General features: G+C 52.8%; 2 protein-coding genes, 1 long non-coding RNA gene, 1 other non-coding gene and 1 pseudogene across 4 annotated transcripts; 3 read left to right on the top strand and 2 right to left on the bottom strand.

Annotated features, from left to right (window-relative positions):
* The first annotated feature begins 831 nt into the window (after positions 1-831).
* On the top strand, positions 832-4,599 carry LOC148051144 (antigen WC1.1-like). Its single transcript, XM_087738367.1, has 8 exons — positions 832-1,186; positions 1,273-1,587; positions 1,933-2,247; positions 2,719-2,781; positions 2,870-3,184; positions 3,605-3,640; positions 3,926-4,063; positions 4,595-4,599. The coding sequence occupies exons 1-8, from the start codon at positions 832-834 to the stop codon at positions 4,597-4,599; spliced, it is 1,542 nt and encodes a 513-aa protein (XP_087594493.1).
* A 182-nt stretch (positions 4,600-4,781) lies between these two features.
* Positions 4,782-6,132, top strand: LOC148051143 (uncharacterized). The gene is made up of 4 exons (XR_015700264.1): positions 4,782-4,898; positions 5,330-5,413; positions 5,605-5,757; positions 5,985-6,132. It is a non-coding gene; the product is annotated as an uncharacterized LOC148051143 (long non-coding RNA).
* A 3,203-nt stretch (positions 6,133-9,335) lies between these two features.
* On the bottom strand, positions 9,336-9,407 carry TRNAA-CGC (transfer RNA alanine (anticodon CGC)). Its single transcript has one exon. It is a non-coding gene; the product is annotated as a tRNA-Ala (tRNA).
* A 3,035-nt stretch (positions 9,408-12,442) lies between these two features.
* On the bottom strand, positions 12,443-13,807 carry LOC148051141 (olfactory receptor 6B2-like; annotated as a pseudogene).
* A 2,612-nt stretch (positions 13,808-16,419) lies between these two features.
* Positions 16,420-17,385, top strand: LOC148051140 (olfactory receptor 5F1-like). Its single transcript, XM_087738370.1, has one exon. The coding sequence runs from the start codon at positions 16,420-16,422 to the stop codon at positions 17,383-17,385; it is 966 nt and encodes a 321-aa protein (XP_087594496.1).
* Positions 17,386-26,801: the final 9,416 nt, after the last annotated feature.

Below are 26,801 nucleotides of genomic sequence, written 5' to 3'. Positions count from 1 at the left end.
TGTGTGCAGGGAGGGTGGAGGCCCAGGTGCTGGGGACCTGGGGGACCCTCTGTGCCTCCCGCTGGGATCTCTCGGATGCCCACGTTCTCTGTCGTCAACTCAACTGCGGGTTTGCCGAGTCCATTCCTGGAGGAGAACATTTTGGGAGAGAGACTGGCCCTGTCTGGAGAGACTCATTCCACTGTGACGGGACTGAAGCCCACCTGGGACAGTGCCCAGTGATCACCCTGGGGGCCTCACCGTGCCCCCATGGGAACAACGCCGCTGTCATTTGCTGAGGTGAGTGCTGGGAAAGTGCTGCATTAAGTCCATTTGCCCTTTGTGTGCGACATGGCCACCCAAAGCAGGGGTCCCATGGCAGTACCAGGCTGAATTTCTCCCTGGAGAAACCCTTGCTTCCCCAGGAGCCTTCTGGAGGGCTTTGCCTGCTCAGAGTGACTGCTCTGCTGTGGGAGAGCAGGGGACTGAATGGAGGCAGCCATCTGCCCCCAGGGCAGCGGCTTAGGCCCTGGTGCCACTGGCAGGCCTGGGCTCCTGTGTTTTTCTGCTGTGGGATGAGCCCAGGACAGGGCTGCAGGGCTCTGCTCCATCCCTCTAGCTGCAGACAACCACATCCCATCCCCACAGAGAGCCCTGCAGAGCTTCCTCCCACCACCCATGCTGGAGCTGCCTGGGTGCCCCCAGCAGCAGCAGACCTGGGTGTGAGCTGCAGAGCGGGCCTGGGCTCTGCCCTTGCTTCTTGTCAGCACAAGGCTCAATCTTGTCCTGTTTTTTTTGAAAACTCCCCCTTGCCGTCCTCCCTGAAGGGTGCCATGCTCCCTTGTGCCGCCAATGGCTGTGGCATCTCTGCTCTCCCCAGGCTCAGCTGGCTTTGCATCCCTGCGGCTGGTGGGTGGAGGGAGCCGGTGCGACGGGCGAGTGGAGATCTTCCAGCGTGGGACGTGGGGCAGAGTCCTGGATGACCAGTGGGACATGCAGGAGGCCAACGTGGTGTGCCGGCAGCTGCAGTGCGGACAGGCAGAGAAAGCCTACAACCCCCCAAAACCTGAGCGAGGGACGGGCCCCGTAGGGCTGCGAGGGGTCCGGTGCGCAGGGCATGAGACCAACCTGACCCAATGCAACACCTCCCTGCCCAAGAGTGCACTGGCGGCAGGGGTTGCGGAGGACGTGGGAGTCATTTGCTGGGGTGAGCGGCACTGCACAGGCCCCCCAGATGATGAGGTGGGTGGGCAGCCAGCCCCTGACAGCAACTGGGGTTTCTCCCCACTGCAGGGAGCCGGCAGGTCCGGCTGGTGAATGGGTCTGGACGCTGCACCGGGAGAGTGGAGATCTATTACCAGGGCAGCTGGGGGACCGTCTGCGACGATGGCTGGGACCTGTCTGATGCTGCTGTCGTTTGCCACCAGCTGGGCTGTGGAGGGGCAGTGGAGGCAACTGGCTCCGCTTGGTTCGGGGAAGGCTCCGGACAGATCTGGCTGGATGGCATGAACTGCTCCGGGTATGAAGCTGCCCTCTGGGACTGCCCTGCCAGGCCCTGGGGGCAGCACGACTGCGGGCACAAAGAGGACGCAGGAATCATCTGCTCAGGTCTGTGGTGGGACCCTGGTTCGTGGGGAGGCCAGGACGCAGGGAGAGCCTGGCACGGCAAAGGCTGTCCCTGGCTGCTTCTGAACTCCTGCCTGAGCCCATGCTGCAGGCACCCATGCACGGGCACCCTCAGTCCCACTGGGGGTCCCTGGGGAGCTCAGCAGTTCCCAAGTGTTATCGGGAAGGGCAGGGGTGTCAGTGCATCAGGGACTTTTCTCTGCTCCTGGGTGCAAGAGGGATGTGCTGGCCATGCCCCTGCCTGGCTGAGGGCCTGGCGAGTGCAGAGGCGTCCCCTCTCCCACAGCCCCAGACCAGCCTGTTCCCCCTTGGTGCCTTTCCTTCCAGAGTTCGTGGCCCTGAGGCTGGAGAACAGCGATGGCTGCTCCGGGCGCCTGCAGGTTTTCTACAACGGGACGTGGGGGAGCATTTGCTCCAACTCGATGACTCTCGACACGGTGTCGCTGGCATGCAAGGAGCTAGGCTGCGGGGATGGAGGATCCCTGGAAACACAGCTGCCCTATGGCAGGCTGTCTGGCCCTGCGTGGCTGGATAACGTGCAGTGTGGGGAGAAAACCAGCTCCTTCTGGCAGTGTCCCTCCACTCCCTGGGATGCACAGTCATGTGAAGACCTGCGAGACGAGATCCACATCACCTGCAACGGTAACTCTGAGCCACTCGGGCACCAGTGTCACCCCAGCTCCTGCTCCCCGCTGGGCACAGCCAAAGGCAGAGAAAGAGCTTGGAGGGGCTTTTCCTTTCCATGTCAGACCCTACTCTTGCCGGTGGCACAAATGTGACCACAGCCACACACGTCCAGCAGCAGTTGCCACCCAGGTTGCCACTAGCACCTGGAAGAGGCAGAGCCATGTCCAGGTGAGGTCTCAGAAGAGACCAGACAGGGTTCAGAAGAGTCTCCCCTCCATAGACACACTACCGCTGCTCTGTGAACCAGGGACCTTTAGGGGCTGAGGAGTCAGGGTCCCCCTAGACCTGCGCGTGTCCCCTGAATGACTGGGGTTCAGATGCTGCCATGACCAAGATGGTACAGGGAGGCACAAGTAGAGCTCAGCCTTGCTGTGTTCTGCACAATCCCCTGAACCAGCCCCTTCACTACAGGGTTTCTTTCTTCAGGGCGACGCCCAGAAATGTCCCTGGCCCCGTTGGCCCCATGCCCCAACTCCACGAGCTGCACAGGTATTGAGCTGCTCCTCTGTGTACCCTTCTTGTCTGGCAGGGCTCTGCCTGCTGTCTGGGTGCCACGGGAGGTCTTTGCCTTCTCCAGACAGGGAGAAGATTCGTGCCGTGGGAGGCGAGGACAGGTGCTCGGGCAGAGTGGAGGTCTGGCACCGTGGCTCCTGGGGGACGGTGTGCGATGACTCCTGGGACATCCAAGATGCTGAGGTGGTGTGCAGGCAGCTGGGCTGTGGCCCTGCGGTGTCTGCCCTGAATGAGGCTGCATTTGGGATGGGGCAAGGCCCCATCTGGCTGGAGCAGGTGGAGTGCCGGGAGACGGAGCTGTCCCTGCAGCACTGCTGGGCCCGGCCCGGGGATGGCGGTGCTTGCCGGCATAAGGAAGACGCTGCTGTGCGCTGCTCAGGTGAGCGGCAGGACTGGGACCTCTTGTTCAGGTGTTGGCAGGGAGCTAGAGAAGGCCGTTCACCCACTTGGTCCTGGCATGGCCCCTGACCTCCCAAGAGCAAGACGATTCCTGCAGAGTGCAGGAGCCTGGTGCCAGGTGGGGAGCAGCCTCAGTGGAGCTGCATGTCCTCAGGCCACCGCCTGTGGGGCCCTGCAGCCCCAGGGCCGTCCCCTGGGCTGCCTGTGCCATCCTGCCTGCCACCCAAAGCAGAGGCTGTGGGCCCTGTCCCGGCCTCCCTTTCTAGCGCTACTGGAGGGGCAGGTTGGGTGGGATGTGTCAGGGACATCTCCAGACACACACAGGGCGTGTTGGGAAGGAGGCTCCCCAGTACCCACACACCCGTCCTCTCAGCCCCGCTCTCCTTTTCCTCCTCTGCAGCTCCAGCCAGGACAGCAGCATCCCCACCCCGAGCAGGTAACTTGTCCTCCGGCCCGAGGCTGGGTATCCTCAGCACCAGGCTGTGACCCTGTGGATGGAAGGGGCTCCTTGCTGGGGTGTGAAGCTCCCAGGAGGAGACACTGGGGTGGTGGTAGGAGAGTTGGGGAGGGCTGTAATTTCCTCAGCAGGGTGGAAGCTTCCCCATTACTCACCTCTGGGGTCCTCCACCCTCTGCTGCCTTGAGTGATGGGGGTCAGGACTGGTGCTGCCCTCAACTCTCCCAGGCCTGGTGTTGCCCCTTCTATGTTTTTGCCCATGCAGATCCTACCCGGGGTCGTTTGACCAGCAGCGGGAGAGTCTCAGTGCCCGTCATCATCTGCATCATCCTGGGGGCCCTTCTCTGCCTGCTCCTGGCCCTCCTGGCTGGACAAGTGCTAAGCGCCAGGGCTGGGCACAGAGGTGGGTCCTTCCATAGCAGTCCCAGGGACCATGCCTCCTGGAAGGGCTGTGGGGTGCTGTGGGGTGTCATTGAGGGGTACAGGCAGAGCTGGGGGGATGAGACTGTGTGCTGCCACCTGTCCTATGCACCACCCCATTGACTGCCTGGCCATGGGTCACCAGCAGCAAGGGATGGAGAGAGCCCAGAGGCGGGCGGAGCTAGTGATGGGGCGAGGAGAGAAATGGCAGAGTGGAGATGGCCAAGGCTGGCAGTGCTCTGGGTAGGGCTGGAGGGGGCTCTGGGGCAAGGGAGATGACCGGAGGAGCATGGGGCAGTAGAGTCCATCTCCATGCTGTCAGACCCCCAAGCTGTCCTTCTGCCCAGCCCTGCCCATCCTCACCCATCCCCCAGCAGGGAAGGGGCCCTGCTATAGACCCATGGGGCAGATAAGGGGCATCTCCAGGTGGCGAAGAAACATGGGAGCTGCTCCAAGGTCAGACAAGGGGCGAATGACCCAGGGGCCAGAGGGGCATGAGTGCTGTCTCCGAAAGGATGATGCGAGGGTGACGCTGCCCCAGATAATCTCCACAGCAATGTTGCCCTCACTGGGGATGTGGCAGCCGTGCCTGGACAGTGCAGTGGGGCTGTGCTGTCGGACCAGTCCTGGGCTGGCCAAAGGAACAGGTTTGGGGGAGCACAGTGGGATCCCATTGCCTCTCTCTCTGCCTATCCCTGTGCCAGCCCTGCCTCTGTCCCCAGGCTCCAGGAGGGCTCAGGAGCTCTTCCCCGAGGCTGTGTATGAGGAGATTGGTTACAGCCCAGTGTGGGAGAAGCAGGCAAGGTTTGGTCGCTCAGGTGGGTGTGGGTCCTCCCTGCAGGCCCATCTGCGGGACCCTTTCCCCTGGCCCCAACACAGGGCTGATCCCCTGAAGCCTCCCAGCCCATGGTCCCTGCAGTGCTGGGGCCGTGTGGTCTGTGGGGAGGGCATCCAGGTCCTGGGCCCGGGAGAGGAGCTTCCTCCCAACCAGCTTTGCCCATCCCAGCTGGACAGCCCCTCTCTTCCTGCCCCTGCACCCCATGTGACACCCGAGGAGTGAGGGAAGGGGCTGCGCTAGGGCAGCTCTGGGAGCACCTTTGAGATGGTGTTTGTCCTGGGGGAGCAGGGTAAATTTCCAGCCCTCCTCCCCATGCAGCCCCAGCTCTGTGGGTCCCCCTTCCCCAGCAGCGTTGACTATGAGACAAGTCCATGGGGCTCGCTCCATAACACCCACTGTGCATCTCACCAGGGTCCTATTCAGAGGAGTCCCTGACCCAGCTGCAGCCCTACCCTGGGGACAGCGAGGAGGAGGATGGTCTGGGATCAGCACCAGGTAACAGAGGCGGGAAGGCATTGATCTCCCTGCAGCCATGTGATGGACAGAGGTGTCACCATCAGAGATGGGAAGGACATGGGAGCCTCCTGCGGTGCTGCCAACACCAGTGTCTCAGCCCTCTGTCCCTGTGCATCCTCTGCTCTGGAGGGTGTATCTCCTCGCTGTCACCAGCTGCCCTCTCCTTTCAGATGTTCTTGTCCTGCCTGGAGGTGACCCAGTGGATGGCTATGATGATGCCAGGGAGGTTTCTGACCCTGAGGATGATGCTTCCCCCAGGCAGGGAGCTTGGGAAATGCCCAGGGCACCAGCGGAGGGAGCGGGGCCCAGGGATGCACCTGGAGGTGAGAGGGAAAGATAGTGCTGCCGGTTCCTGGGGTACCATCCCTGGTGCCACGCAAGTCGCTACCGTACTGACACCCAAAGCTCCTGGAAAGGGGAACCTGACCCAGGAGTTGTCCTTGGAGGGACTGGGGGTGGGAGAAGGAGCTGAATGTGGTAAGGAGTGGGGAGGAAGGTGATGTACAGACCCCATGGGGTGAACTGCAATGTCCTGCCTTGCTGCTTCCAGGGGGCAGGCTGCTCTCCCGGAGAAGTGCTGGGGTCCCTGGAGCTGAAGGAGACACCTCGTCCGTGTCCCTGGGGAGCATGGGCTATGATGATGCTGAAGAGGTGTCTCTGGCACATCCCCATGAGGACACAAAGGCTGTGACAGCAGAGCTTGGTTCACAACAGTCCCTGAGACCCAGGCCAGGAGAGCCCATCCCTGCTGTGCAGCTGGGTGCAGGCAGGAGGGAGGAGAGGTCTGTGCAGCTGGGAGAGCTGTGAGCACCAGGGAACCGTCTCCCTTTACCACGGGCAGCAGAAATGGCTGGGAGTTTCCCCTATTTTTATTGCCATTTTTACACTGTGCATCCATATTGGCTCTTATTAAAAGTCTCTGAGGGCTTTGACCCGGAGCTGCTGCTTGCCTGCCCAGGTGTCAGGTCATCTCCCTGAGGCTGATCAGGGGAGCAGAGAACAAAGACACAGTGGTAGGGAAGGGGCGCGTCTCAGGGACAGCAGGCTCGGGGTCAGGCTGTGGGGCTGCGAGAGCCCCTGGTGCCTGGGGACTAATCCTGCTGACAGAGCCATTTCCATCCTGCTGGCCACAGGCAGTTTCTACTCAAAATGGCTCTCTGATAGTTGCCATGATGCACCCCAGCGGGAGCACCCATTTCCTCACCCTGGGGTTTCCAGCTGCTCTTTCCCCCAGGCCCTGCCTGGGCCATGCTGGTCCCACAGTGCAGAGGCCATGACAGAGCTGCCATGTCAGGGTAAGCCCTGGGCTGTGGCCCCACAGAAGTGAGCCCTAAGGTGGCCGCAGTGCCCTGAACACCCCAGCCAGCCCCTGCAGGGATCATGGCCCCTGGATTACCTCCCACAATGGTTAGGAGGCAGCTCTGCTCACACTGCCCCAGTACAGGTTGCAGAGCCACTTTCTGGGACACACGGGGCTGGAATTCCCTCTCCTCATGCTCTGCCAGGACCCGTCTCCATGGGCTGTTCCTGGAGCCTTGGGCCCTCACAGACCCCCGAGCACTCTTGTCACAGCCACAGAGCTGCCTTCTTCCTGAGCAGGGGCTGTAAGGCCCCACAGCAGCCCTGGGACCCCCTCCTCCTGCTCCCCTCCAGCCCCCACCCCTGCCCTCCTGCTGCCTCGCCAGGGGTGTCAGTTTGGGTTTGTGTCGGGGCAGTACTTGTGTGCAGGTACAGGGGGGATGGGGGCACCTTTCCCTCAGCTCTGTTGGAGGGCTGGGGATGGAGAAGGGATCCCCATGAGACGTGTGCTGCAGCCAAAAGCTGTGGCCTAGCCCCTGGTCTGGAGAAGGGCCCATCCAGGAGGATGCTCATGTGGGCACGTTTCCATGGCAGAGGAGATTTTGTGTCCCTCCCCTAAAACAGGTGCTGCTGGGAGCTGAGCCTGGGTCCCTCTCCCTTGGCTGGGGCTTTCGCCAGCCCCAGTGCCCATGGGCAGAAAAACCCACAGGAGCCAGGCGGGGAGAAGAGTTTGGCACTTGTCAGGACCTGGAGCCCAAACTGCCCTCCCTGCTCCCACTGGTGGGTGTCCACACCCCTCCAGCTCTTCCCTGAAAGGCTCCTCTGCTGCAGGCTGGAAGGTGTGTTGGCTCCCTATTGGGAGTTGTTGCAGCTCAGTACTGCTGCCAACAGCAGGATCTCACCCTAGAGGAGAAGAGGACAGGAGGCAGCTGTCGCCAACATCCTCTCCCACTTCCACATTGACCCATTCCCTGCTGGGAGCTCCTCCACCCCTGGGGGGACCCTGGGGGATCTGGAGGAAGCCCAGGCTCACACATCCCTCTGCTCCATACCCTGGAGCCTTCCTGCTGGCAGCCCCCACGGGAGAGCAGTGTTCCCAGGGTGAGACTCCCACGGTGATGGGTGATATAACATGGGCATTGCAAACACAGCCTCCATCCCCTGGAAGACTCCCACTGGGATAAGCTCCAGCCCTGCATCTCAGAGAAATAAGGTATAAAAGTGAAGTAAAGAAGAAGAGGGGAGTGTTATCTTTTGAACACAGGATGGTGGGTCCTGTGGGCAGTATGGACACTAACCTGCAGACTCAAGGTTCCCCAAGTGGGCACCAGCGAGAGAGCCCAGTGCCTGTCCCATGCCACCTCCCCACCTCCCGCATGTATTATGTTTCTCCCTTACTCTGGCATCTGGCAGAGGTTTGCCTCCTCTTCCTCAGGGAGGTACGCTACAGGCCTGGTGTGCTTGACGGAGCAGCAGGCCTGAGCAAGAAGAGCCCATTTCATGGCATTTTTGGGACCTGAACAGTCTGGCCCTGTGGGCTGGGTGTGGTCTCTGCAGCAAAGCAGGATTGTCACTGTGCCCCAGGTCTGTGCTTGCTCCTGCAGCTCCCGAGGACCTACCTGAGGGGGGTCACAGTGAGACCCCCAACTCTCAGCACTGCTGCCCCACGCTGGGCAGAGCATGGCTGTGGAAAGCCCCTGGGAGAGCAGCCTTATTTCTCTTAGTTTGGGCTCACTGTTCCCGGGGGCTGGGCACCCTGCAGTGAAAGGCCGTGTCACACTTTTGGTTGCGGGTGTTTTAGCTGGGGGACCAGTCAAGGCATCATCTGGCCATTCCCGCCTGTGCATGGCTGTGCACAGGCCTGTGACTCCCTGATCCCACCAGCGCAGCATCGACAGAGACACCAAACACCCCAGGAACAAGAGGTTGGCACCGGCCCCACCAGCCCCACCTCTGCAGGGCTGTGCCTGACCTCAGCAGTTGCAGGTGCCCTGAGCTGAGGCTCTGCTTAAGCCAGTGGTGATGGTGGAAGGAGAAGGACCTGGAGACAGGGTCAGGATAAGAAATGTCATTCCTCCAGCTGGGAGTCCCACAGCCCTGCCCAGGCTCATCCAACTCAGACAGCCCTACCTGCAGGCACAGAGGAGTGCTTCCCATGTGGTATGGGATTTCCACCTGGAGAGAGGACAATCACATACCCTCATCCCTGGAAAGCCACCAAGGCAGTGTGGCCCTGGTCCCACAGGGCGCCTGGGCTGAACCAGCATCCTCACACCACATCTCTCAGTGCAGCCAGAAATGATTCCTAGTGTGCTGCTGACACCTCTCCCCTCCCTGAGGTCTCCCCACACTCTGCTGCCGAGCATTGTCCCTGGGTGGTGGGGTGGGTCTGTGGTGCAGGGCAGTGACCTGAGCCCAGGTCCAGCACAGCTGCCTGCTTCTCCTCCAAGAGGGGGCTCAGCAGAGGCAGCACACACAGCCCTCCTCACCTCACAGGCAAGCCCTGGGTGGGCAGGGCAGGCCCACAGGGCCTGGAGAGGACCAGTGCCCGAGCTCCAGCCCGTGCCTGCCTGAGGCTGGGGAGTCAGAGCAAAAGTAGCCCTGGAGATGCTGGGGATTGAACCCCGGACCTCCCACATGCGAAGCAGGTGCTCTGCCACTGAGCTACATCCCCTTAACAGTAGAAGAGGCACTCTCCTCCTGTGATGTGCCTATGACAAGTTCTGTATTCCCCTGGGTGCCCACGAACCCTCTGCACTAAATGGCACTTGAATCATTCTGACACAGGGGGAGTTGAGGCCTGACCCTGGCACAGGGCTGCACTGCAGAGCGCTGCCCCTTCAAGGTCTCTGCAGGGCAATGGGGCAGAAGGAGGCTCTGGCTGCAGGTGCTGCTCCCACACTCTGGCCCACTCTGGGATGGGTCAACGGAGAGGAGAAAATCCCTTCCCCTGAGCCTCCTCTGCCACCCAGGGCAACAGCCGACTGTGCCACATCTGTCCCCAACTCTGCAGCAGCAGCAGTGCAACAGGGTGAGGGAAATGCCCTCCCTGGACTGATGTGCCCCCAGGCTCCGATGGCATCCCAGGGCATGCCATGGAGGGTACATGGAGGCAGAAATCTTATACCCCCTCCTCCAGGCACCGGGCCTCCCCCTGCACCCCTCTGTTCCCCAGCAGCCCTGCAGGCGAGGTGAACAGCAGGCTTCCATCTCCATGGGGCTGGGGGTTGGGCTCAGGGATGTTCCCATTCCTTCAGCACTGAGGACTGTCCTGACAGCAAAGCCGTGCCCGGGGACAGCCCTGGCTGGGGTCCCTGTGGCAGGGTGGGTGAGTGTGTTCAGTTGTTAACCGAAAGGTTGATGGTTTGATCACACGCAGGGGTGGTGTCCTCAGGGTGGTACAGCTGGGGCAATTGTGTTGCCCAGTGCCATAGATTTTTCCCTGCTGAGCCCCTGCCTAGCAGAGAGGGTTTAGGGGAATCAAAACCAGAGCACAGTCACTGTGACCTTCTGGAGTGGTTGAGTGGAGTTAAGGGGATGGGCTGCTCATCTATTCTGCTTTGCACACACGGCCCCAAAGCCCATCCTCAGCAATGACTCTCCCGTTCTTGCTCAAGAAAGACCTGGAAGGACTGCTCTTTTGGAGCAGTGATAATCCCGCAGGCACTACCCCTGCAGCCAAGCAGTTTCAAGCTCGCACTCAAAGCTGACAAGACAGTAACTGTGCTTGGACAGACAGTCTCTGCCAGGTGGCACGGGCACTGCTGATTGCCCACTCCAGAGTGGCAGAGGCTGGATCCCCTTCTCAGGACAGACTTCTTGCCAGGATGCCACAGCCATGGGGGTGCCTCACCTCGTTCTTACTGGCACTTCACTCAGCATCTGTTTTGGTGGATATTTCTTTCTTTATTCTGTCTACTCTTTCCACACACAGGAATGACAGAAAAACAAACATTTTGTAAAAGCTTGTCAGAAAGCCCTTGTTATAGACAGGAAGCCCGTCAAATCTGGAGGGAGCCAGGAACATTGCCATAAGCACCAAGAAGATCCAAGAAGCTCAAGGCCTCTTCTGAAGTGCATCAAATTCTTGCAACCATGATTTGAGCCTGGAAGTGGGAAGGGATTTACGACTGTGGGTGGAGAATGAATAAGTGTGTTGTGGGAGTATGTCAGGGCTGAAGGCCCTTGCACAAATCAGGGATGATGGAGACATTTCCATCTTGTGAGCATGCCTCAGCCTAGGTAATGGGGAAAGCCCGCTGCTGGGGGTGGATGTTCTCAGTCATGCCCCATGAGCATGCACTCGCTCTCTTTTGCAAGAAAGAAGAAAACAGAAGGACTCCATTTGCAATATCTAAGTCAGCCAGTGGGAAACAAGTAAGTAATTACATTGGGAGAGGGGGGCTGGAGGGGGGTCAGATTAGGAGAAGGAAAGAAGTGGGAAGTAATGATTTCTGTGTTAAAAGTTTGGGAAGCTGAGACCCAGCTTGTGTGTACCTTTCTTCTGAAGAAGGATCTACTTTTTTTTTTTTTTTTTCCAGAGGAGTTGGCCCTATCAGACTAGCTGTCCTGGTTTCAGCTGGGATAGAGTTAATTTTCATCTTGGTAGCCAGTATGGGGCTGTGTTTTGGGTTTAGGATGAGAACAATGTGGATGATGCACTGATGCTTTGGCTCTTGCTAAGTAGTGCTAAGCTGTTGCTAAAGAGGTGCTAAGTGGTGCTCACACTGGTCAAAGACTTTTCAGCTTCCCCTGCTCTGCCAGGGGCACAAGAAGCTGGGAGGGGGCACAGTCGGGGGGGGGGGGTGCTGACCCAGACTGGCCAAAGGGCTATTCCATACCATATGACGTCATGCTCAGTATATAAGCTGGGGGAGGAAGAAGGAAGGGGGGGACATTGGGTGTGATGGCATTTGTCTTCGCAAGTAACCGTTACGCGTGATGGAGCCCTGCTTTCCTGGGGATGGCTGAACATCTGCCTGCCGATGGGAAGTAGTGAATGAATTCCTTGTTTGGCTTTGTTTGCGTGCACGGCTTTTGCTTTGCTTATTTAACTGTTCTGTTTTATTGTACTTCAATTCTTAAACTGTTCTTATCTCAACCCACGAGTTTTCTCCGTTTTACCCTTCTGATTCTCTCCCCCGTCCCACCGGTGGGGAGTGAGCGAGCGGCTGCATGGTGCTTAGTTGCTGGCTGGGGTTAAACTATGACACTAGCTTTCACAGTTCTCCTCTGCTAGAGAGCCCAGAGAACAGGAGGGATGGGATTCATCTACTCAGATTTAGACATGTCCAGTGGAAGGGCTTGATTCACCTTCCCCCTTCTCACTGTCAATATGAAGATGTCCTGAGGAATCCCAGACACGCAGGACCCCCACCCCTCAGCTTGGCTGGGTAACAGAAGAGAAAACAACATGTTTAGAGTAAGTTTTCTGCCACTCCTGGGCAGGTATGGCATTTCAACAGCTCCCACTTGCAGGATCACAATTGTGGTTACTTTAAAGCAAGAAGAAAGCCAGGGAAGTTTTTTACACTCTTCAGGACCAGACCTGTATTTCCTTAAGACACAAATTCTCTTTTCCCACTTCTCATTCCCCAAACAGTCCCAAGATTCTGCACTTCTAAAGATATACCTGGTACACAAAATATGCACTTCTGAGTTGTCCACACTTGACACAACCACAACCTGTTTATTCCTGGTGGGTCACAACTAGTAGGAGCTCTTGATGCAGGCCACAGTTTTTCTGAGGGCATTTCCAAGAGCCCCCTTGACTTGCCTGTTCTGCAGGCTGTAGACGAGTGGATTGGCCATGGGCGTGGTGTAGAAAAAGGATAGCACTGTATTGAGCTGCCTTAGTGAGGCTATTCTGGGTATCATATAGACAACGATGAGGGTACCATAGAAAACAGTGACCACGCTGAGGTGAGAGGAGCAGGTGGAGAAGGCCTTCTGCCTCCCCGTGGTGGCTGGGATCCTCAGGATTGCAGCTATGATGCAGATATAGGATACCAAGGTGAACATAAATGGGAAGACCACATCCAGAAAGCAGATGATGAAAGTAACCAGTCTAAGCACCATGATGTCACTGCAGGCGAGCTCCAGCAATGGGGCAAAATCTCAGAAGAAGTGATCAATTGCATTGGGACCACAGAAGTGTAAGTTGGAAAGTAGCCCAGTGACTATGGTAGACATTAGTAATCCAGCTAGCCAAGACCCAGCCGCCAGCTGGAGACAGAGCTTCTGCTTCATGAGGCTGGCATAGAGCAGGGGGTGACATATGGCCAAGTACCGATCCTAGGACATGGTGGCAAGCAGATGACTCTCGGTACCTGCACAACAGGCAAAGAAAAAGAATTGTGTCACGCAGCCTTGAGCAGAAACAGTTCTGTCCCTGGTTAGGAAGCTGGCCAGCAGCCTGGGCAGGGTAGTGGAGGTAGAGCAGATTTCCACATTGGAGGAATTAAGCATCTGATCTGAGGTCCACGAAAGAAGGACAAGGAAACCTAAGAAAAGGGAAAGGAAGGTTGACAAAGGTAACAAGAGGAATTTCACCAAGCACGATATTGATTACCCTTGCCACACCTTCAACTGACCGGGTACCAACATGGATCCTCACAACCATACCAGAGCAAGAATATTTTTCCTGAAGGCCTATTCAGTCCTTTATGAGTTGAACGCCCTCCTTTTCACACTGCTGCTGGTGATTTCTCTGCTTGCTGTCATGGGGAATGCAGTCACCATTGCCATCCTTTGGCTCCACCACTAGTGCCACACCTGCAGGCATCCCTTCCACAGAACCTTGTCCTTCTTGGATATTTGGTTCACTCTGGTCATTCCCCCTAACATGTTTGTCAGTCTCATGCTGGAGATTAAGATATCTCTGTGGCTGCTTACAAGTCCCTTCTTCTCCGTCAGCACAGCTGAGTTTAACCTATGTGTTGAGATGTGTTTCGATTGCTGCAGGGCCATTTGCAGCCCCTCACACGACTCTGTCCTTACCAACTCCTGGCTGTGCTCCATGCTCATCTTTAGCTGCTGGGGAACGGCATCTCTCTCCATGCTCAGCCCCACCATCCTGTATGCCATTAGATCCTCTGTGCCCACTGTAGAGACTGCTTCTTCTGCGGCATCATCCCTTTGCTGAGAGCCCCCCGCATGGGCACCAGCTACTATGAAACATGAGCGTTACGCTCTTCTCCGCTGTGTTGCTGAGCTCCTTCACACTGACTGCTGCGGTTTATGCCTACATTATATGCAATGTCCTGAGGATAACCTCTGTGCAAAGCTGCACTAAGGCCTTCTTCACCTGGATATCCTTCACCTGCATACTCTATATTTCTTCAGTCCCTCTGGCATATGCTGGCTGCATGCTTGACGATGCGGGGCCTGAAAAGAGGCTGCTTTGTTGTAAGCTGTCTGAAAATTTGCAGATTCCCCTAAGAGAGTACATTCAGAGAAGAACAATTTTAGAGAATTGAGGTGTCACCCAAGAGAGTAAGAAGACTGTCGTGGTTTAACCCCAGCCAGCAACTAAGCACCACGCAGCCACTCGCTCACTCCCCACCAGTGGGATGGGGGAGAGAATCAGAAGGGAAAAAGGGAGAAAACTCGTGGGTTGAGATAAGAATAGTTTAATAATTGAAGTAAAATAAATTAGAACAGTTAAATAGGCAAAGCAAAAACTGTGCACGCAAACAAAGCCAAACAAGGAATTCATTCACTACTTCCCATCGGCAGGCAGATGTTCAGCCATCCCCAGGAAAGCAGGGCTCCATCACGTGTAACGGTTACTTGCGAAGACAAACGCCATCACACCCAATGTCCCCCCCTTCCTTCTTCCTCCCCCAGCTTATATACTGAGCATGACATCATATGGTATGGAATAGCCCTTTGGCCAGTTTGGGTCAACCTCCCTGGCTGTGCCCCCTCCCAGCTTCTTGTGCACCCGGCAGAGCAGGGGAAGCTGAAAAATCCTTGACCAGTGTGAGCGCCACTTAGCACCTCTTTAGCAACAGCTTAGCACTACTTAGCAAGAGCCAAAGCATCAGTGCATCATCCACATTGTTCTCATCCTAAACCCAAAACACAGGCCCATACCAGCTACCAAGACGAAAATTAACTCTATCCCAGCTGAAACCAGGACAAAGACAGAACCCCTTTGAGTGTTTGAACTGACCCAGAAAATGGACGCTGGGACTGTCCCCTCGGATTCACTGATTCACTGCACTCATACTGCTGTAGGTGACTGAGCTTGAGCTTTTGCTCAAGTACAGCCAGTGGTTTAATCTCAGAAAATTTCCCAAAGGAACCCAGTGCAGAGCTTCCCCTATGCCAGACTAGAGGCCAAGAACAAGCCGGACATTTGGGATCTAAGACTAGCCTGAGTCCCAAGCTAAAATGTCAGTGCAAACATGGAGCACTGCCCTGTACTGATCTTCCCATTTTACTCCTTGTGGAAGTGCTACCCATTCTGCCCTGGGACAGAGCCTAAGGGGACAACACAGCCTGTGGAGAAGATCTCTTTCACTGCTTCAAACCCACCATCTCCTCTCCTCCCTCTCCTCCCCTTGCACTTGGAATCATCCTACTTTTGGAGTCATCTTCTCTGTTCCTTTCCTTGTCTAAAAACAAATATAAAGATGAAGGGAAAAACATCAGTCTTCATTGCATATATTTTTCTTGTGCTTCCTTCTCTTAGATGTCTATTTTGATATTAAAAACAAACAAACAAACAAACAAAAAACCTTAATAAATCAGTGATTTGAGACTTGAATAGTGAGTTTCATCTACTTGGCTGCAGGTGCCTGTGAGAACTGGTTTTCCCCAGGCTCCCTCTAGAGTCAATGGAAACAAGAGAAAACGCTAGAGGCTGGTTCCTCCCAACCTATAACTGGCATGCAAAAGAAAGGTTACAAATCTCTTCCAGACACTCTTCTCTTGCTCTGCGTTTAGGTCAGGACATTTGATGGCAATAGCAATGAGCAACTCTTTGGAAACAACCGTGCTTCAGTGCAGACAGAGGTCAGATGAGATTGTGTGACAGACTGTGTGGAGTCATCATCCATTTCAGTCATTATTTAGAGTATGAAAGAAGATGAGTTATACTTGGTCCCTATTCCACCCCCTCTACCTGTCCTGAAGAAACAGAGAGCAAGGAGGTGTGGAAGGAAGCAGGGGATTACAAAAGAGATGCTGGATATTACTTATTTTGAAAAGAAGAGACTCTCAGGGATTCCTAGTGCAAAAAGGCAAGTACCTCTGAAAAGTAGAAAGAATAGCTTTGAACATACACATTTGATTTGGTTTGATTTCATTTCATTTGATGGTTTAGCATTTGTGCAATAGAAGAGATGAGTTTGGCACATAGGTGTGACAGATGTTTGCAATAGGTCTGAGCGAATGTGGAATTTGCCAGGAATGGGGTGAAATAGCTTGCAGCCTCTTTAAAATCTTCTGTTCTGGAGAAAGAATCCTTTGCAAGTGTTAGACAAAGGTAGAAAGACGACAACAAATTCTCTGAGGACTCAAACTGAAATGTAAACCAGAAAAATCAGGGGGTGAGAAAGGCTTGAAGGACTCTCTCTCTCTCTGTGCTCTCTAGGAGGGAGACTGCAAGAAAGGAAAGAAGCAGAGAAGGCAGGATTCCTGTCATCCAGAGTGTGAAATAATCACACTCGGTTTTGGTCATGTTCCTGTCACAGCAGGATGAACTGAAATTCAGCATGGGAGCAGAAAATGAAACTGCAGTTACTGAGTTCATCCTAGAGGGTTTCTCAGGGCTTGATCAAAGACTACAGCTATTTCTCTCTCTGCTCCTTCTGCTCATATACCTGACAACAGTGATGGGGAAGGCAACCATCATTTTCCTCCTGTGTGTAGATCACCGCCTGCAAACCCCCATGTACTTTTTCATCAGCAATCTGGCCTTCCTGGAAATCTGGTTCACATCCTCCACAAGCATCAAATTGTTTGTGATCCTGAGTTCTGGTAGGAGAACGATCTCACTAAGCAGCTGCTTTGCCCAGTCCTGTTTCCATTTTGCCCTGGGCTGTACAGAGTTGGTTCTACTTGTTGTCATGTCCTTTGACTGCTACGTTGCCATCTGCCAGCCTTTGCACTATGCTGCCATCATGAAGCCTCAGCTCTGCATCCACCTGGTTGTTGCTGCTTGGGTCATAGGCATCACAGCCTTCAGTTACTGTCTGGTCCTCCTCTACAAGCTGACTTTCTGTGGCTCAAACAAGATCCACTCCCTCTTAATCAAATTGTCCTGCTCTGACCCCAGCCTGCTTTGGAAAACAGATTCTGTTTTATTATCGTTTATCATACTGGGTTCCTTATGTTTAATTCTGGCATTTTACATGGGCATCCTTTTCTGTATTCTGCACCTGCCAGCAGCTGCTGGGAGGAAAAAAGCTTTTACTACATGTTCTTCCCACCTCACCACCTTGGCCATTGCATATGGGAGCTGCATTGCTCTCTATGTGCATCCTTCCAGAGATGTTTCCTTGGAGACAAACAGAACTGTAGCTTTGCTGAACACTGTCCTGTACCCACTCTTAAATCCATTCATCTACAGTCTTAGAAACAAGACTGTGCTACTGGCCCTGAACGAAGCCATTGCCCGTGCAACAACACAGCTTTTCCCCTAATCCTGATGCGTTTCTGGACAGCAATTCCAATGAGCTGCTATGTTAAATATGCTAAATATGCTAAATAATACCAGTGCATAGGTATGTAACCTGCAAATACAGATGCCTCAGGAGATGCATGTTCTTGTTGGGTTGCGTTAGGTTAAGTGAGAAGAAGCTCATCTGCACACACAAAGACGGCACTATCGATGGCAGGAGGAGTAACTCAGTTAACACCCTGCCCCAGCTGCTCCCAGAGCCATCACAGGAGAGCCACCAGCTCATCAAGAGCCCATCTCCACAAAGCGAGAAGAGCACAGAGGCACCGTGGCAGGTGGGAACCCAGATGACAGGCTCCTGAGGAAGGAACATCTTGTCCCAGCTCATTCCAGGGTTGCCCTGGGAGAGCTGTCAGCCCCATTGTCCAGGTGTGAAACCCACCAAGAGGAGTCACTGCGAGCAGCTCTCTGGATCACCATTTGGACTAAGGGAATTGTTGCCTAGGGGCGTAGGACACATTATGGGATGCAGGGGAGGAGCATTTTTGGATTGCACAGCACTTGTTACGGGAAGTTTAGGGGAGGACCCTGACCAGTGCAGTCTGTCTCTCTTCTGCGTCACCATGTGAGCACGGGGGATGAGTGCAGCAACTGGAGAAGGACCAGGGGGTCAGACAGCCCATATGTCATTAGTGCCAGCAACTGAGAGACCGGAGTGGCTGGACTTAAGAGTTTGTGTGTGTGTGTGTGTGTGTGTGTGACTGGGGTGGTCTGTAGCAGCATCTGGAATGGGGTTGCAGCCTCAGGGGCTCATATGTCCAGGAGCATGCAACTGGGGAGGCTGGTATCCAGGGCAGCTACTGAGGAGACTGAGCGTCTGAGCCCAGCTGCTGGAGGGATCCACCCTGTAAAAGGTATATATATAGAACAGAACAGAACAGAGGAGAACAGAATAGAATAGAATCGAACAGAATAGAACAGAATAGTTCAGTTGGAAGGGACCTACAATGATCATCTTGTCCAAATACCTGGCCACTTCAGGTCTGACCAAAAGATAAATCATGTTATAAAGGGCATTGTCCAAATGCCTCTTAAACACTGACACGCATGGGGCATCGACCACCTCTCTAGGAAGCCAGTTCCAGTGTTTGACCACCCTCTTGGTAAAGAAATGCTTCCTAATGTCCAGTCTAATCCTCCCCTGGTGCAGCTTTGAACCATTTCCCCGCTTCCTGTCGCTGGATCCAAGAGAGAAGAGTTCAACACCTCCCTCTCCACTTCCCCTCCTCAGGAAGCTGTAGAGGGCAATGAGGTCAGCCCTCTGCCTCCTGTTCTCCAAACTAGACAAGCCCAGTTTCCTCAGCTGCTCCTCAGAGGACATTTCTTCCAGCCCTTTCACCAGCTTTGTTGCCCTCCTCTGGACACATTCAAGTACCTTACACCCTTCTTCAATTGTGGGGCCCAGAACTGCAGACAGTACTCCAAGTGAGTCTGCACCAGTGCTAAATACAGTGGGATAATCCCCTGTCCTGGTTTCAGCTGGGATAGAATTAATTTTCTTCCTAGCAGCTGGTACAGTGCTGTGGTTTGGATTTAGGATGAGAATAATGTCGATAATACACTGGTGGTTTACTTGTTGCTAAGCAGTGTTTATACTAGTCAAGTGCTTTTCAGCTTCCCGTGCTCTGCCAGGTGCACAAGAATCCAGGAGGGAGCACAGCCAGGACAGCTGACCCAAATTGGCCAAAGGGCTATTCCATACCATATGAAGTCATGCCCAGTATATAAGATGGAGGAAGTCGGCTGGGGGACAGTGACTGCTGCTCGGGGACACTCTGGGCATCGGTCAGCAGGTGGTAATTGATCATCACTTGTTTGGTATATTCTATTATTATTATTATTATTATTATTATTATTATTATTATTATTATTATTATTATTATTATTATTATTATTATTATTTCCCCTTCCTCTGCAGTCAAATTAAACTGTCTTTATCTCAACCAATGGGTTTTACTTTTTTTTTCTGATTCTCTCCCCCATCCCACTGTGGGAGGGAGGGAGGGCGAGCGAGCGAGCGGCTGTGTGGTGCTTAGTTGCCGACTGGGGTTAAACCACAACATCCCCTCTTTTGAGCCCCTCATTATACTGCACCCCAGGGTGTGGTTTGCCCTTTTGGCTGCCAGGGCACACTGCTGACTCCTGTTGAGCCCCCTGCCAGCCAGCACCCCCAGATCCCTCTCTGCAGGGCTGCTCTCCAGCCACTCCTCTCCCAGTCTATCCTTGTGCCCGGCATTATTTCATCCGAGGTGCAGAATCCAGCATTTGTTCTTGCAAAACATGGTGAGAGTTGCCTCTTCTGGATCATGGATACAGCTTTTCGATTGCACAGGGCTCAGGAGTGTTCCCTGTGCTGCCCCATGATGCCCCAGTATGTCCCACTAGCCTCCAGGTAGGGTATGACCCCTTCACCACTGCTCTCTCAGCCCGATCATCCAACTGGTGTTTCACCCATCTGTTTGTCTGCCCTTCCAGAATGTAATGTCCTAACTTGGGTACAAGAATAGTGAGGGAGAACACGTCACAAATCTTGCTGAAGTTGAGGTGACCAACATCCACTATTGTCCCCTCATGCACAAATGCAGTTACTTTATCATGAAGGCAGTCAGCCTGGTGAGGCATGCTTTACCCTTTGAAAGCCCATGCTGACTGCTTTTGGACACATTCTTCTCTTTAAAGGTCCCAGAAATATCACCCAAGAGATATTGATGGCTTACTCCTCACCAAAGTGAGCTTGTACAGCCTGTGGTTCCCTGGGTTGTCCTTTTGCCTTCTTTCAGAGATGGGTGCAACATTGCTTTGTCCTCGCTCACAAGAGACCTCTACCAATCCCATGACCTTTCAAAAGGGATATTCCACAGAAATATCAGTCTTCCCCTGTAACTTCATTACCACTATTCTGCCTGTTAAATGCTGTATTTAATTTCTCTAATCGTTCATGTATTTTCACCTGTCCTGATAAAATAAATAAGTCATCTTATTTACAGTTTCCTGATACAATAAAGTCATCTTACCAGCAGACTGTCTAGACAAAGGCCCTTTCCATTATCCTCCAGTTTTCTCCTGCCCTCACTCTTTGTTCATTCAGATACCTTTCAGCTGTGCTGCTGCTTTGGGTTTCAGGGAGTTAAAGCTTACCCGTCTTTCAGTAGGACAATTGCTTTTGTAGCAAACTCTTCTATTATGTTTATCTCTACCTTTCTGTAGCTATCTATGTAAAACGTTTCTCATAAGATTATCCTTTGTAGAAAGGCAACCTCATTAAAGGTGGCTTGTAAGTACCATATGCTTGAGAAGTGTATTGTATTGTTTATGAAACTTTATCATGCTTTACTTTTTGTTGCTTGCAAATAGGAAAAATCCTTCTGTGCCTGTGTGCAGCCAGTTGTCTAAGGAGATGAGGTGGGAGATGGTGCAATGGAGCTGTAACACCCAGTTGCAGACTTCAGTGGAGAAGTCTGATGTAAAGAAAAGTGATGTTCTTGCAGCCTTTCAGTACTTAAAGGTAAGGTACCAAAGCTCAAAGCTCAAAGCTCAAGGACAATAAAAAGGGCTTTTTAAAATAAATAAATAGCAAAAGGCAGGCGAGAAATAACGTTGGCCCATTACTTGATGAGCAGGGTCACCTCACAAACAGGGACATAGACAAAGCAGAGACGTTTAATGCTTTCTTTGCCTCCATCTTCAGCACTGATGAAGTGTTCTCTGGGCTAGAGAACCATGACTGCGAGAACGACAAACTCCCAACCAACCCCGATCTTGTGCAGGATTTGCTGCTCCAGCTGGATCCCTACGAGTCAATGAGGCCCAACAGGATTCATCCGAGGGTACTTCAAGAGCTGGCTGATGTCACAGCGAGACCTCTCTCAATGATTTATCAATGCTCCTGGGAATCTGGGGAGGTCCCAGTTGACTGGAAGCTGGCAAACGTTGTCCCAGTCTTCAAGAAGGGCAACAGGGATGACCCTGGTAACTACAGGCCTGTCAGTCTCACCTCTGTGCCTGACAAAATGGTGGAGAAAATTCTTCTGGGAGTTATTGAAAAACACCTGAAAGACAATGCAGTCATTGGTCCCAGACAGCACAGGTTCACCAGGGGAAAGTCCTGCTTGACAAACTGATTTCCTTCTATGACAAGGTTATCCACCTAGCTGACCTAGGGAAGCCAGTCGATGTCATCTTTTTGGACTTGAGTAAAGCCTTCGATACTGTCTCTCACAGTATCCTCCTGGACAACATATCCAGCATACAGCTGGATAAACACCTAATGCAATGGGTGAGCAATTGGCTGATGGGTCGGGCTCAAAGGGTTCTAGTAAATGGGGTTACATTGGGCTGGCGACCAGTCACTAGTGGGGTGCCCCAGGGATCCATGTTGGGGCCAGTGCTCTTTAATGTCTTCATAAATGACTTGGATGCAGAACTCGAAGGTTTGTTATCAAAGTTTGCCGATGACACAAAATTGGGAGGAGCCATTGACATTCTCGAGGGCAGAGAGGCCCTGCAGAGGGATCTGGACAAATCAGAGAGCTGGGCAATCACCAACCATATGACATTTAACAAGGGCAAGTGCCAGATTTTGCACCTGGGACATGGCAACCCTGGATGTACATACAGACTGGGGAACGAGAGGCTGGAGAGCAGCCCCATGGAGAGGGATCTGGGGGTTTGGGTCAACGGCAAGTTGAACATGAGCCAATAGTGTGCCCTGGCAGCCAGGAGGGCCAACCGTGTCCTGGGGTGCATCAAGCACTGCATTGCCAGCCAGTCAAGGGAGGGGATTGTCCTGCTCTATTCTGCACTGGTGAGGCCTCACCTTGAGTACTGCATGCAGTGTTGGGCGCCACAGTACAAAAAATACACAAAGCTACCGGAGAGTGTCCAGAGGAGAGCCACAAAGATGGTAAAGGCTTTAGAGGGGAAGCTGTATCAGGAGCAGCTGAAGTCACTTGGTCTGTTCAGCCTGGAGAAGAGGAGACTGAGGGGAGATCTCACCACGGTCTACAGCTTCCTCACAAGGGAAGGTGGAGGGGCAGGTGCTGATCTCTTCTCCCTGACGACCAATGATAGAACCCAAGGGAACGGCAGGAAGATAGGCCAGGGGAGGTTTAGGTTGGACATTAGGAAAAGGTTCTTCATTCAAAGGGTAGTGGAGCATTGGAACAAGCTCCCCTGGGAGGTAGTCATGGCACCAAGCCTCACAACATTCAAGAAGCATTTGGACAATGCCCTCAGACATAGAGTGTGAATTTTGGGGTTGTCCGATGCAGGGACAGGAGTGGGACTCGATGAGCCTCGTGGGTCCCTTCTAATTCAGGCCATTCTATGATTCTATGATTCTTATAAGACAGATGAGGACAGACTTTTTAGCAGGGCCTGTTGCAGTAGGACAAGGGGTAATGGTTTTAAACTAAACGAGGCTAGATTTGGACTAGATATAAGGAAGAAATTTTTTACAATGACCATGGTGAGACACTGGAACCGGTTGCCCAGAGAGGTGGTAGATGCCCCATCTCTGGAAACAGGTTGGACGGGGCCCTAAGCAACCTGATCCAGTTGAAGATGTCCCTGCTCAGTGCAGGGCAGTTGGACTAGATGACCTTTAAAGGTCCCTTCCAACCCAAATCATTCCAGGATTCTATGACTCTATGATTCTATGAAAAGGTGAATCCAGTCAATTTGCAGAGGTGAAAGCCATCCAGCTGGCTTTGGATATTGCTGAAGGAGAAAAATGGCCGTACTTGGTCTCTATACTGACTCATGCATGATGGCAGATGCCCTGTGGGGGTGGTTACAGCAATGGAAGCAGAGTAACTAATAGCGCCAATGGTTTGAATTGGATGATGTTAATTGCTACATAATACTTCTCACGCTGCCCCACCAGCAAGTACGTTGGGAGGGGCACAGAAGTTGTGAGGGGACACAGCTGGGACAGCTGACCCCAGCTGACCAAAGGGATAGTCTGTACCATATGATGTCACGCTCAGCATATAAAGCTGGGGGAAAAGCTGGCCGAGGGTCCCCTGCTCAGGAACTGGCTGGGCATTGGACAGCATCACTTCTTTTGTATATCCTTTTATCATTGTTATTCTTTTCCCTTTCTTTTAAGTCCTACTAAATTGCCTTTATCTCAACCCATGAGTTTTACCTTTTGTTTTTGATTCTCTCCCCCATCCCACTGTGGGGGAGTGAGCGAATGGCTGTGTGGTGTTTAGCTGCCTCTCAGGTTAAAGCAAAGAAGACCTTGACACCGTGCAAACACAGTTCAGCGATAGCCAAAACACTGCTGTGTTATCGACTCTGGTTTAGGCACAAATGCAAAACATAGCACCATGTGGGCTGCTCTGAAGGAAGTTAATCCCATCCCAGCCAGACCCAGTACACTTGAAATGGGGGCCCAAAAATGGACACAGTTGCTTACAGGTGGCCTAACGAGTGACAAGCAGGGGGAGACAATCTCTTCCCTCACACTTTTTGCGAGGGTTCTCTTTATGAACTTCAGGACACTGCTGGCCACTTTTGATGCCAGGTCGCACTGGATCAAGTGGATTAATGCTGGATGGTGTTCTGTATTTAATTTCTCTAATCTTTCCTGTATTTTCACCTGTCCAGGTACAATGACCATTTCTAAAGTCATCTTTTCAGCAGGCTGTGCAGACAACAGCCCTTTTCCATTATTCTCCAGTTTTCTCCTGCCCTTACTCATTGTTCATTCAGATACTTCTCACCTATGCTGCTGCTTTGAGCTTCAGGGACTAAAAGCTTGCCTGTCCTTCAGTAGGATAAGTGTCTGTTTAGCCAACTCTTTAATTATGTTTATCTCTACCTTTCTGTAGCTATGTATCTAAAACATTTCTCATAAGATTATCCCTTGTAGAAAGGCAACCTCATTACAGGTAGCTTGTAAGTAGCATATGCTCGAGGAGTGTATTTTATTGTTTATGAAACTTTATCATGCTTCATTTTCTTTGCTTGCTAATAGGAAAAATCCTTCTGTGCCTGTGTGCAGGCAGTTGTCTAAGGAGATGAGGTGGGAGATGGTGCAATGGAGCTGTAACATTCAGCTCCCAGAGGTCAGGGAAGTCTGATGTCAGGAAACTGATGTAAATCCCAGGTGGCCAATGAGAGAAACGGTGAGGTTGAGGAAGGGAGGAAGCAAGGGGCAAGGTTGTCACTACAGTGCCAGACCTCAAGGGACTGCTTTTCCTAGCTGTCCAGACTGCCTGAGGACACCCTCGGCATCAATACCAATTGGAGAATGCTGCTATCATCTCTGCTCTCAACTGAAATGAATAAAATATAACCTTTAAAAAAAGGATTTTTATTAGGTGCACTTGGAAATCTTCCTCCTTAGCTACACTATGAAATGACTCTACAATTAGCTGAACAAGTCTGGAAGAGTTGAAGAAAATCACAGGAAGAGAAATAGCTCGTTAGGGCTTTCTGTGTTTTAATGAGCCCCATGCTGTAGTTGGCCCTGTGTGCGTGAACCTCAGATACTGAGAGCAGACTGAACAAATCTCTCAAGAAGTGAAAGGCAGAAGCAAAACCTTGAAGCATTGATTGGCCCCCCTGAGGGCCATTACTGACAAAGCCTCCCCAAGGACTCATTAGAGCAGCTGACTGGAGGCTGTGATTGCAGGTAGCAAAGGCACTGTGCAGGGGGCTGTAATGCTGAGAAAACCCTTCGATGAAGCAGCAAGGCCAAGTCCTAACCTGCAGGCCCTGGGAAGGAGATCCTGTCCCTCATGTCTGGCTCAGGGCTCTTCCTGGGGGCAGTGGGATGTGCGGATGAGCAATGCCAAGTGCAGAAAAACCGTGCAACACCTCCCGGCCTCCCCAAGCAGGGATGAGGAAGAAACAAAGTCCAGAGCCTCAAAATGAAATTTTGCGGCAGGCGTCAGTGGCAGAGGCTGCTGCCATAGCCAAGAGGACAAAGACCTCAGTCCTGTTGGGCTTAGGGGGAGGGTGTCTAGTTAGTGTCAGGGCATGGGCTCGCTTTGTGGATTAGGGTTTTGTGTAGGGCTGTTGTGAGGGTTAGGGTCAAGGCTAGCATTTTAGTGTTCGGGATAAAGGCTAGGAATTAGAGTGAGTAATAGGGTGAGAGTAAGCGTTTATGGCTTGGAGCTTTGGTTTAGAGGTAAGGTTTGAGGTTAGGGATTGAAGGAGTGGATTCCTATCAGGGGGAAGGTGCCATTTAGGGGTAGGATTAGGGCTTAAGCTTACTGGCTAGAAATAGGGTAGTTGCCAAACATGAATGTTTTCTTAGTATCACGGTGGCATCAAAATTACCCAAACACATCTTTCCTCTTCAAAATCTTTTGTCTCTGTTGGCCAAACCTCTCTTCCCTCCACCAAATCTTGTCCCAGCTGCCCCTGACCTCCGCACATCTTTCATCTTGTTGGGGGGAGCATTTTGATGGCTTTCAAGACTTCAGAGTATCTCTCTCCCCACTGCTGCCTGGTCAGAAATGACCTCACAGCCAGCATCCAAGGGGACACAGTGTGCTGCTGTGCTGGAGAGGCCTCTTCACAGCCTACCCAGCAGCGCTGAAAGCAGGTGATGCCTTCCACCACCCCAAGGAACCCTGCCTGCCTACCAGCTCATGCTCCAGAACGGCTCCCATATGTCCTGTGACACGTTTCCCACACGCATGCTTCAGCTACGCAGGGCAGTGGCCACCTCTTTGTGGATGAGTGAATCAAGCCCTGAATGTAAATTTTCAGGAAAAAGTTGAAACCTTTGCAGAAAAGAACTCAATGTAATAGTTGAGAAAGTCTTCATTTCCAGCATGGCTAGCTTTTTAGGAATTGTCATTATTTTTTTCATCAATTTTTATTAACAGCAGGAAGGGCATGTACTGGCAAGCTGATTACGCTCCCTTGCTGTGTGTGGGTAGTTTTATGCAGCCACTTACCAAAATAAATTTTCTTACCAATCATTCAAATGGAGAAACATTGCTCAGAAGAACCACTCTATTTCTGTTGGCACCCTTTATCTCTCTAATTCTGCATCTCTTTTCTCCTTCCTCTGCTTATTCTGTCATCAAAAAGCTCTCCAAACAGAAGATTGACTGAATCCTAGAATAACTCAGGTTAGAAGAGCCCTGAGTGTTGTCTTGTCTGACTCTCCTGCTCAAGGCAGGGAGAACTAGATGAGGGAGCTGAAGGTGAGCTCCATCCCATTGTACAGGGAGATAATAAAGATGTTCAACAGTGTTGGCCCAAGTGCTGGTCCAGAGAGGTGCCGATAATGACTGGCTGCAAGGAGGACTCTGTGCCAGTGGTGACATCTGAGCCTGATCGTGCAGTCATCCTCCCGTCCACCTCATCGTCTACCTTTACGCCTTTACAAGGCATTTTACAGAGGTCTCACAA

Source organism: Nipponia nippon, unplaced genomic scaffold (assembly GCF_047370975.1).
Source record: "Nipponia nippon isolate SJK-2023a ecotype South Korea unplaced genomic scaffold, ASM4737097v1 scaffold_67, whole genome shotgun sequence".
Classification (NCBI taxonomy): domain Eukaryota; kingdom Metazoa; phylum Chordata; class Aves; order Pelecaniformes; family Threskiornithidae; genus Nipponia; species Nipponia nippon.
This window is presented reverse-complemented; position numbering and strand designations above follow the sequence as displayed.

What these genes read in the sequence shown, in the direction of transcription:
- LOC148051144 (XM_087738367.1), top strand. Translation starts at nt 832, where the DNA reads ATGGCTGTGGCATCTCTGCTCTCCCCAGGCTCAGCTGGCTTTGCATCC. An exon ending in CGTGGGAGTCATTTGCTGGG is followed by an intron (nt 1,187 to 1,272) that starts GTGAGCGGCACT and finishes TCCCCACTGCAG; the next exon opens with GGAGCCGGCAGGTCCGGCTG. An exon ending in CGCTGCTGTGCGCTGCTCAG is followed by an intron (nt 3,185 to 3,604) that starts GTGAGCGGCAGG and finishes CCTCCTCTGCAG; the next exon opens with CTCCAGCCAGGACAGCAGCA.
- LOC148051140 (XM_087738370.1), top strand. Translation starts at nt 16,420, where the DNA reads ATGTTCCTGTCACAGCAGGATGAACTGAAATTCAGCATGGGAGCAGAA.